The 10,296-nt window shown below is 52.4% G+C and overlaps 2 protein-coding genes across 2 annotated transcripts; both read right to left on the reverse strand.

The window, feature by feature from the left end:
* Positions 1 to 6,445: 6,445 nt before the first annotated feature.
* Positions 6,446 to 7,475, reverse strand: LOC149407954 (uncharacterized). The gene is made up of 2 exons (XM_089622756.1): positions 6,504 to 7,475; positions 6,446 to 6,451 (listed from the first exon to the last, which is right to left on the reverse strand). Exons 1-2 carry the CDS (start codon positions 7,116 to 7,118, stop codon positions 6,446 to 6,448), a joined length of 621 nt encoding a protein of 206 aa, XP_089478882.1. The 5' UTR covers positions 7,119 to 7,475.
* On the reverse strand, positions 7,122 to 8,141 carry LOC149407955 (uncharacterized). Its single transcript, XM_089622760.1, has one exon. It carries the CDS (start codon positions 8,139 to 8,141, stop codon positions 7,122 to 7,124), a length of 1,020 nt encoding a protein of 339 aa, XP_089478886.1.
* Positions 8,142 to 10,296: the final 2,155 nt, after the last annotated feature.

A 10,296-nucleotide genomic window follows, 5' to 3' on the forward strand; every position in this document is an offset into this window, starting at 1 on the left:
CAAAGATCACGGGCACATGACGATCGAATGCAAGCAGCTTAAGAAGCGAATTGATTCCCTAATTCGAGGTGAGGATTTCAAGGAATTCGTCGCGTCTGCTAGCAAGCCATGAGTATCGTTACTTCGACCCTTAAATTCACGCCCGAACTCGATCGGCTTCGTGGTCACTTTCATTTCGAAAATGTAATTTCCTTTTTTCAAAGAAGGCCAAGTGCCATGACAAACTGTAACGACCCCCTTATTGCAATAAAGAGTTATTTCACACATGAAAAAATGTAGTGCATACTTTTGTATACCTCTAACGCAAGAGTTTCTTGGCCTTCGTCTCACAAACGCAAGAAACTCGGGGGGCTAACAGGGATCAATGATCAATAAAAACAACTCAACAACAACTCAAAAAAAAAATATATATAATAATAACGTCTCGAGGGGCCGATGGTTAGGCCGGAGGTCCCAAAGAAAGACTTCTCACGTAACTCCTCGAGATGAATTCATTACTCGAGTCGAGCTACGAGTCCGCGAGTCGACCGATGCTCCTCGCGCCGACTCTTCACGAAACTCCTCGTGCAGGCTCTACGTGAGTCCTCGAGTCGAGTTCGAGTCCACGAGTCGACTGATACTCCTCGTGCCAACTCTTCACATGACTCCTCGAGATGAGTTCATTCCTCGAGTTGAGCTACGAGTCCGCGAGTCGATCGATACTCCTCGCGACGACTCTTTACGAAACTCCTCGTGCAGGCTCTACGTGGGTCCTCGAGTCGAGTTCGAGTCCACGAGTCGATTGATACTCCTCGTGCAGGCTCGATATGTCTCCTCGAGATGCGTTCATTCCTCGAGTCGAGTTCGAGTCCATGAGTCGACTAATGCTCCTCATGCCGACTCCTCACGCAACTCCTCGTGCAGGCTCTACGTGAGCCCTCGAGTCGAGTTCGAGTCCACGAGTCGACCGATACTCCTCGTGCCGACTCTCCACATGTCTCCTCGAGATGCGTTCATTCCTCGAGTCGAGTTACGAGTCCGCGAGTCGACCGATACTCCTCGCACCGACTCTTCACGAAACCCCTCTGGCAGGCTCTACGAGAGCCCTCGAGTTGAGTCCCAAGTCAACAAATCAACTAACTACTCCTCGTGCAGGCTCTACATGAGTCCTCGAGCTGAGTCTCAAGTCCACGCTCGCCGCCCAGCTCGTGGGCCGATAGGCAACGAGTTACAAATGGGTTCAAGGCTTGCGTCCGCCAGGGCGTATCTGGTCAAGCCAGCGTCCACGGGAAACCTCGCCACACAAATGTGGCATCGCGCTCGCCGCCCAGCTCGTCGGCCGATAGGCAACGAGTTACAAATGGGTTCAAGGTCTGCATCCGCAGGGCGTATCTGGTCTAGCCAGCGTCCACAGGAAACCTCGCCACACAAATGTGGCATCGCGCTCGCCGCCCAGCTCGTCGGCCGATAGGCAACGAGTTACAAATGGGTTCAAGGTCTGCGTCCGCAGGGCGTATCTGGTCTAGCCAGCGTCCACGGGAAACCTCGCCACACAAATGTGGCATCGCGCTCGCCGCCCAGCTCGTCGGCCGATAGGCAACGAGTTACAAAATGGGTTTAAGGTCTGCGTCCGCAGGGCGTATCTGGTCTAGCCAGCGTCCAAAGGAAACCTCGCCACACAAATGTGGCATCGCGCTTGCCGCCCAGCTCGTCGGCCGATAGGCAACGAGTTACAAATGGGTTCAAGGTCTGCGTCCGCAGGGCGTATCTGGTCTAGCCAGCGTCCACGGGAAACCTCGCCACACAAATGTGGCATCGCGCTCGCCGCCCAGCTCATCGGCCGATAGGCAACGAGTTACAAATGGGTTCAAGGTCTGCGTCCGCAGGGCGTATCTGGTCTAGCCAGCGTCCACGGGAAACCTCGCCACGCAAAAATGGCATCGCGCTCGCCGCCCAGCTCGTCGCCCGATAGGCAACGAGTTACAAATGGGTTCAAGGTCTGCGTCCGCAGGGCGTATCTGGTCTAGCCAGCGTCCACGGGAAACCTCGCCACACAAATGTGGCATCGCGCTCGCCGCCCAGCTCGTCGGCCAATAGGCAATGAGTTACAAATGGGTTCAAGGCTTGCGTCCGCCAGGGCGTATCTGGTCAAGCCAGCGTCCATGGGAAACCTCGCCACACAAATGTGGCATCGCGCTCGCCGCCCAGCTCGTCGGCCGATAGGCAACGAGTTACAAATGGGTTCAAGGTCTGCGTCCGCAGGGCGTATCTGGTCTAGCCAGCGTCCACGGGAAACCTCGCCACGCAAAAGTGGCATCGCGCTCGCCGCCCAGCTCGTCGGCCGATAGGCAACGAGTTACAAATGGGTTCAAGGTCTGCGTCCACACAACAAAGACGTGCAAATCGATTATGCCATCGTTGGCAGGTCGAGAACATAAGACGCGCACAACACAAAAAAGACGTGCAAATCGATGCGGGGCGCCTTCGATGAGGCCGGCGGGGAGAGGAAGCGCGGGGGGAACGTCGCGGGTGCGCTTCGAAGTTTTCCGGGAGGAGTACACCGCCTACAAAAAAGAACACACAAACACACACGTAATGAGTAAAATATCGGTTCGCACATAGCCGTGTCGTGTTTGAGTTAAACCCCCCCCAAACTTGTCATTATGCATATAATCTTATGACCCATACTCAAAACAACTCTTTTTATCGCTCATTTTCTTTCAAAACCCGACATTTACAAACCCCATCTCTCTCGGGCCTTTTATCGAACACGTGGTGGGTGTGCCAAATTTTCAAAGGAAATCATGATTCTTGAACACACATGAACACACCCATGTTGTTTTCATCACAACAACACGCTATTGAACTCCAAACAAACATTTAAATCATCATAGAGCATATAAATTCGGAGAAAAAGGAGAACAAGAGAATTTACCTTGTTCATGTTGAGACAATGATGAAGAACAAATAAAATCAACCCAATTCCTCACACCAATAAGAGATTGCACACGATTATAGTGGATTTAGTGAAGAAAAGAGTGTTAGGGAGGTGAAATTTTCGGAGAAAAACGAGAGAGAAAAGAGAGAAAAGCGGGAAAATGGAGTTTTAGGGTTGGAAAAGGCGAAATGTGGAGTTTAAAAGGGACTTACCTGCGCGGGTTGACCCGTTCTCGCGGCGCGACCCGGATCCTCGCGCCGCGAGGAGCCCAATTTCGTGCAACCCGATTCTTCACAGGTTTTCCTCGCGGTCTCTGTCGCGGTGTCCTCGCGGCGCGAGGATTTTTTTTTTTTTTTTTTTCAAATTCTGAGAATTAGAATCATAAAACACGTGAAAACAACCTAAACACAATTAACTACGAAAAACAATCAATCAAAACAAAATGCAACGAAAGAGAACACGGGTTGCCTCCCGAGAAGCGCTTTAGTTTACGTCAATAGCTTGACGAGATATCGTATGGTCATGGAATGGTTGTGATGAAGGTCACTGCCTTCTCGCTTTCGAACACACCTCCAAAGTATGGTTTCACCCTGTGACCGGTGACTTTGAATTGTTCGCCTTTCTGATTCTTTAACTCTACCCACCCGTGCGGGTATACGCTGACGATCTCAAACGGCCCTGACCACCTCGACTTCAGTTTTCCCGGAAAGAGCTTCAGTCTCGAGTTGTAAAGGAGTACTTGTTGACCTGGGTTTAGCTCTTTACGGACGATGTGCTTGTCGTGCCATGCCTTAGTCTTCTCCTTGTAGATCTTGGCGTTTTCGTATGCTTCACGACGGAGCTCGTCGAGTGCATTCAGTTGGAGCAATCGTTGCTGTCCCGAGGCCTTGTAGTCGAAATTAAGTTTCTTCATTGCCCATAATGCCTTGTGCTCGAGTTCGACCGGCAAGTGCCACGCTTTCCAATAGATGAGGTGGTACGGAGACATACCAATGGGGGTCTTGAAGGCCGTGCGGTAGGCCCAGAGAGCGTCTTCGAGCTTGGCCGACCAATCCTTGAGTGAGGCTCCCACCGTCTTCTCCAAGATTTGCTTGATTTCCCGATTAGAGACCTCCGCTTGACCATTGGCTTGGGGATGATACGCCAACGTTCTCCGGTGATTGACGCTATATTTGGCAAGGAGTGCGTCGAATTGCCGATTGCAGAAGTGTGCACCTCCGTCGCTAATGATGGCTCGTGGCATGCCGAATCGAGTGAAAATGCTCTTCAAGAATTTCAGGACCACCTTGCTATCGCTCGTCGGTGTAGCTTTGGCCTCGACCCACTTGGATACGTAATCCACCGCCAGGAGAATGTACTTGTTTCCGTAGGACGACGGAAACGGGCCCATGAAATCTATTCCCCAAACGTCGAACGGTTCTATTTCCAAAATGTTAGTGAGTGGCATCTCATTTCGGTTAGAAATATTACCCGTTCGTTGGCACCGGTCACAAGCAATGATGAAGTCTCGGCTATCTTTGAAGAGCGTTGGCCAATAGAAGCCGCTTTGAAGGACTTTCGCTGCCGTGCGGTTCGGACCGAAGTGACCTCCGCATTCGAGGCCATGGCAATGTCGCAGAACCGACTCCATCTCATCCTCGGGGACACACCTTCGCACAATCAGGTCTGCACACTGCCGATAGAGAATCGGCTCCTCCCAGTAATACCTCTGAATCTCCGAAAGAAATTTGCGCTTCTGGTACGTCTTGAGGTCGGTAGGCACCACCTTGCCTACGAGGTAATTTACGATGTCGACATACCATGGGAGGACGGCTTGATGGACAGCCAAAAGCTTTTCGTCGGGGAAGTCATCGTTGATGAGTGCCGTCTTGTCTGGAACGTGCTCGAGAGTCTCCAATCTCGATAAGTGATCAGCTACGAGGTTCTCTGTGCCCTTCTTGTCTTTGACCTCGATGTCGAACTCTTGGAGGAGAAGGACCCAACGGATTAGGCGGGGTTTGGCGTCCTTCTTCTCCATGAGGTATCTAATGGCCGCGTGGTCGGTTTAGACGATCACCTTATTGCCAATGATGTAGGGTCTGAACTTGTCGAATGCGAACACCACCGCCAGAAGCTCCTTCTCCGTCGTCGTGTAGTTCACTTGGGCATCGTTAAGAGTCCGGCTCGCATAGTAAATCGCGTGGAAAGCCTTGTCTTTACGTTGCCCAAGGACTGCACCCACCGCATGGTCGCTGGCGTCGCTCATGATCTCGAACGGGAGACTCCAGTCTGGGGCGGTGATGATCGGGGCGGTGCTGAGTCTCTGCTTGAGGGAGTTGAAGGCCTCTAAGCACTCGGTGGAGAAGGAGAACTTGGTGTCTTTCTCGAGGAGTCCGCATAATGGCTTCGTTATTTTGGAGAAGTCTTTGATGAAGCGCCTATAGAAGCCGGCATGCCCCAGGAAACTTCTCACTCCCTTCATCGAAGTTGGTGGTGGTAGCTTCTCGATTGTGGAAATTTTCGCCCGGTCCACCTCTAACCCGTCCTTCGAGACCCTGTGACCTAGCACGATGCCTTCTTGTACCATGAAATGGCACTTCTCCCAGTTGAGCACGAGATTCGTTTCTTCACACCTGTTAAGCACCTGAGACAAATTCTCTAAACATTGATCAAATGTAGGGCCAAAAACGGAAAAATCGTCCATAAAAACCTCAATTGTTTTCTCCACCATGTCGGAGAAGATGGCCATCATGCATCGTTGGAACGTGGCTGGTGCGTTGCATAGCCCAAACGGCATTCGCTTGAAGGCGAAAGTGCCATAAGGGCATGTAAAGGTGGTCTTCTCCTGATCCTCTGGTGCGATCGTGATCTGGTTATAACCTGAATAACCATCAAGAAAACAATAATACCTGTGCCCTGCGAGACGGTCGAGCATCTGATCGATGAAGGGAAGTGGGAAGTGGTCTTTGCGCGTGGCGTTGTTGAGCTTGCGGTAGTCCATGCAGATTCTGTACCAGGTCACCGTCCGAGTGGAAATGAGCTCGTTGTTGTCGTTTCTCACCACCGTCATTCCGCCTTTCTTCGGAACGCATTGCACCGGACTTACCCATGCGCTGTCGGAGATCTGGTAAATGACCCCGACATCGAGCCACTTCAGGATCTCTTTCCTGACGACCTCTTTCATCGCCGGATTGAGGCGTCTTTGGTGCTCTACCGAGGGACGATGCCCGTCCTCCAAGAGTATGCGGTGAACGCAATAGGAGGGGCTGATCCCTTTGATGTCCTAGAGTGTCCACCCGATCGCTCCCTTGTGCTTGCGTAGCGCCACGAGCAGCCTTTCTTCTTCTCCCTTGGTGAGGTGATTCGAGATGATCACCGGAAGGGTCGAGTCTGCTCCTAAATATGCGTAGCGGAGATGTGCCGGCAATTCTTTTAACTCGAGTTTTGGGGGCTGTTGAATGGACGGGGGCACTCGAGGTTGGCTCTCCCCCAAACTCTCGATCGAGTTACGTCGGTATGGCATGGCTGCGTTCATGTACTCCACGTGCTCTAAAGCTTCACATTCATCAAACTCGTTAGTGAAATCGATAGAGTTTAGCAAACTTACCTCGAGCGGGTCCTCGGATCGGTGAGAGAAGTCGGTGATGATGGAATTACATATGTCGATCCGGAAGACATCGTCACTCGCCCTCGGGTATTTTATGGCGTTGAACACGTTGAATACCACCTCTTCGTCTTGCACCCTCAATTTTAGCTCTCCTTTCTGAACGTCGATGAGAGCTCCTCCGGTGGCGAGGAATGGCCGCCCTAGGATGATTGGGACGTCGCGGTCTTCCTCCATGTCGAGCACCACGAAGTCGGCGGGGAAGATGAACTTGTCGACTTTGACCAAGAGATCCTCGATCACTCCCCGCGGGTATACGATGGACCTGTCCGCCATTTGGAGCGTGATTCGGGTCGGTCTCACCTCTCCGATGCCGAGCCTCTTGAAGATGGAGTATGGCATCAAGTTGATGCTCGCTCCCAGGTCGCATAGCGCTCGCTCGAAGAAGGTGTTCCCGATGGCACACGGTACGGTGAAACTCCCTGGATCCTTCATCTTCACCGGCAACTTCCTCTGAATGATGGCGGAGCACTCTTCGGTGAGGGTGATCGTGCTGCAGTCCTCTATTTTCCTCTTTTTCGAGAGGATGTCCTTCAGGAACTTGGCGTATGTCGGCATCTGCTAAAGAGCGTCAGCAAACGGGATATTTATCTGAAGTTGCTTAAATACCTCGAGGAACTTGCTGAATTGGTGGTCGAGTTTCCCTTCTTTCTGCCTCTGAGGAAACGGCAGCTTTGGCGTGCTTGTTGGGGTTGGAGCGCTCGCCGGCGGTGGCGTGGCTTGGGGCAGCGGCACGGGAGACTCGTCTTTCTCCACATTTTCTTTCTTCTTGCCGGAGTTGTCAATCACTTGTCCGCTTCTGAGTGTGATGGCATTGACCTGTGACCTGGGGTTGATGTCGGTGTTGCTCGGAAGCGTTCCCTGAGGTCGTGAGTTCACCGCGGTCGACAGTTGCCCCATTTGCGTCTCAAGATTTCGGATCTGCGTCGATTGGTTCGAGAGAGACGTCTTCGTTTCGTGCATAAACTCGGTGGTGGAGTTTATGAAGGCGGTCGTTGACGTGGCCAAGTTGGCGATGAGCTCCTCTAGGTTGGTCTCGCCCTTGTACGCCCGAAATGGAGGAGGCTGGTACGGCGGTGGTCGGGGCTGATTCTGTTGTGGACGAGGCTGGGCTTCAGGCGCGGGTTGCATAGGCATGTTGTTTTGGGGGCCTCTCCATCCCCCATTTTGGTAGTTGTTCCTTGGGCCTTGATTGTAGTTGTTTTGGGGCGGCCTGTTGTTGATGAAGTTGGCTTGTTGGCCGTTGTCCCCATACACGCACTCGTCGCTATTGTGCTGCCCGTTGCACCAGAAACAGACTTCAGGGGTGTGCACGGCTTGAACGGAGGCCTCCTGTCCCTGAACTGACTTTGTAAGATCCGCCACCTGTGCTGCCAGTGCCTTCATCAGCTCCATCTCGGGAGTAACTGGCATATTCTTCAAAATGCGCCGCTCGGACGGGCATTGATCGTTGTTGTAGGCCAGCTCCTCGAGGATGCTGTGAGCTTCCTCCTCTGTCTTCTGAAAGAACGACCCTCCAGCGGCCGTGTTGACTAGGGTGCGCGACGATGGTGAGAGGCCGCCATAGAAAATCTGCACCATCATCCACCCTTGAATGCCATGGTCGGGACACCTCCTCTCTAGCTCCTTGAAGCGGCCCCATGCTTCTCTCACGAGTCGACTGACAAGTCCTCGTGCCAAATCCTCATGCCCCTCGAGTCGAGCCCCTAGTCGTTCCTCGAGTCGAGCCTTGGGTTGTTCCTCGAATCGAGCCTCGAGTCGGTCTCCTCGAATCGAGCTTCACTCCTCAAGTCGAGCCTCGAGTCGCTCCTCGAATCGAGTCACTCTCGCCAAGGGGAAACCTTCATATTTCATGTGGCAAGAATGGTATTCGAAGGTCCGCAAGAGCCCGACGAGACGGGCCATGCGCCGCGCGCGCAGCCGCCCCGGCCAACCAAGCGCAGCAGCCCGCACGCCGCGCCAGACAGGCCACGCGCCGCGCTAGGCAGACCGCGCGCCGCGCGATGACACGCCCGCGCCGCGCATCCCGCGCCGCACATCCAGCGCCGCGCATCGCGCGCCGCGCCTGGTGACCCGCGCGCCGCGCCCCCTGCGCCGCGCGCGCCGTGCGCCTCCACTTGATGCCACATGCGTTCCTAGTCCCACATGGACGAAAAAGAAGCCTTCTAAGGCCCCCAAACACCTATAAATACCCCCTCCCATTGAGGGGAAAGCCATCCCATTCTTTCTCAAGGAACTTGAGACTTCTCTCCGCTTCTCTAGATGCCATCCTTGGCCTGAAGCGGATTCTACACGATTTCTCGCTCTCGGAGATTCTGAAGCACTTTCCGGGGACTCCCGAGTGCCGCCTCTCTTGATCGAGCGATTAATCTTGAGCCCACGAGTGCTCTAACGGTTTTCTACTGAAAATCGCCTACGCGTCTAGCACCCTAGACGCGTCCGCCATTTCTGACAAGAAATCGCGTACGCGTCTGGTATTTCCAACTAGGAATCGCCTACGCGTCCGGAATCTCCGCCACAACAAGGAACTCTTGACTTATAGTCTTCCACGTCTCCAAAAGAGAGAAAACAAACATTCTCTCTCGCATACGCGATCTCCGAAGTCCTGAGACGTCGCCGAGGACTCCTCGAGCCCCGTCTCCTTCGTCGAGCACGCTTCTCCACCAAGGCTCCGCGCCTCACACAGCGTCCTACACGCTTGAACTACGTTCTGACCTGATCCCATACACGGATACGTAGGCAGCCGACAACCAAGGCACGGTCACTCCTCCTCCTCACCCCATACCTCTCCCGAGAGGCGGGTTGATCGGAGAAAACCCTAGCTCGAGACTATCGAGTTCACACTCTTGGCCCGGGTGCGATCACTTGGTCCGGCCTTGGATCGAACCGCCCGAGGTTTTAAATAGTTGTTCATTTTCGTGCGACAACACCTCTTTCTCTTAGTGAGACCTACAGCAGTGTGAAGTCCCTTCATAAGCTTGGTAACAGTGTACTCTAGCTTGTTTATGAAGTAGTTCATCTTGGAGGTATCAAGAGATGCGGGGAGAGTTTCTAAGATCATATCTATGATATTCTTCCCATCAATCTCAGATCCTAGGATTTCCATTTTATTCAGAAAACTAATGATCAGTATCATGAAGTCTCCAAGAGGAGTCCTAGCCTGCATATGACAGTTCATAAACTGTCGGACTGCTTGTAGCCTTGTTTGACGCCTTTGCCCTGCAAACATCTCAAGGAGATTGTAGAGCATGTCAGCGGCAGTCTCGATGTCACGATGTTGCTCTTTCAGCATATTGTTCATAGATGCCAAGATATAGCACCTCACAATCTCATCGGATCGAAGCCTGGCCGCTAAGGCGTCATTGTCCTCTTGAGTTGAATCATCATTCGTCAGAGGAGGACACGGGGTGGTGAGTACCCATTTGTGCTTGTTATCGGTAGGTATTATGTCGAGGTTACGTTTCGAATCTACGTAGTTTTCGTTTTCGAGTTTGATCGAGGAAAGAAAGATTGAGAGATGTTTGCGGGACACAAAGCCTATTGAAGTTGAAACAAGTTTATGATTAGTCTTTGGTTTAGGATTTAAGTTTTATTAAGACTTTTGTAAAATCCAAAGGTGTTATAAACCAAACGATAATTTACTCCCTCAAGAGAAGGCCGCAAAAAATCTCCATTTATAAGTAAATGACTCATCATTAATGCTATGCCAAGATGTCAGTACATCTATTTTGACTAG

The sequence above is a fragment of the Urtica dioica genome, chromosome 1 (assembly GCF_054948205.1).
Source record: "Urtica dioica subsp. dioica isolate 48M chromosome 1, U.dioica_male_clone48M_v1_H2, whole genome shotgun sequence".
NCBI classification, from domain to species: domain Eukaryota; kingdom Viridiplantae; phylum Streptophyta; class Magnoliopsida; order Rosales; family Urticaceae; genus Urtica; species Urtica dioica.

Bases quoted from the DNA above. Each gene is read 5' to 3' on its own strand.
- LOC149407954 (XM_089622756.1), bottom strand. From the start codon at position 7,118: ATGCCGACATACGCCAAGTTCCTGAAGGACATCCTCTCGAAAAAGAGG.
- LOC149407955 (XM_089622760.1), bottom strand. From the start codon at position 8,141: ATGGTGCAGATTTTCTATGGCGGCCTCTCACCATCGTCGCGCACCCTA.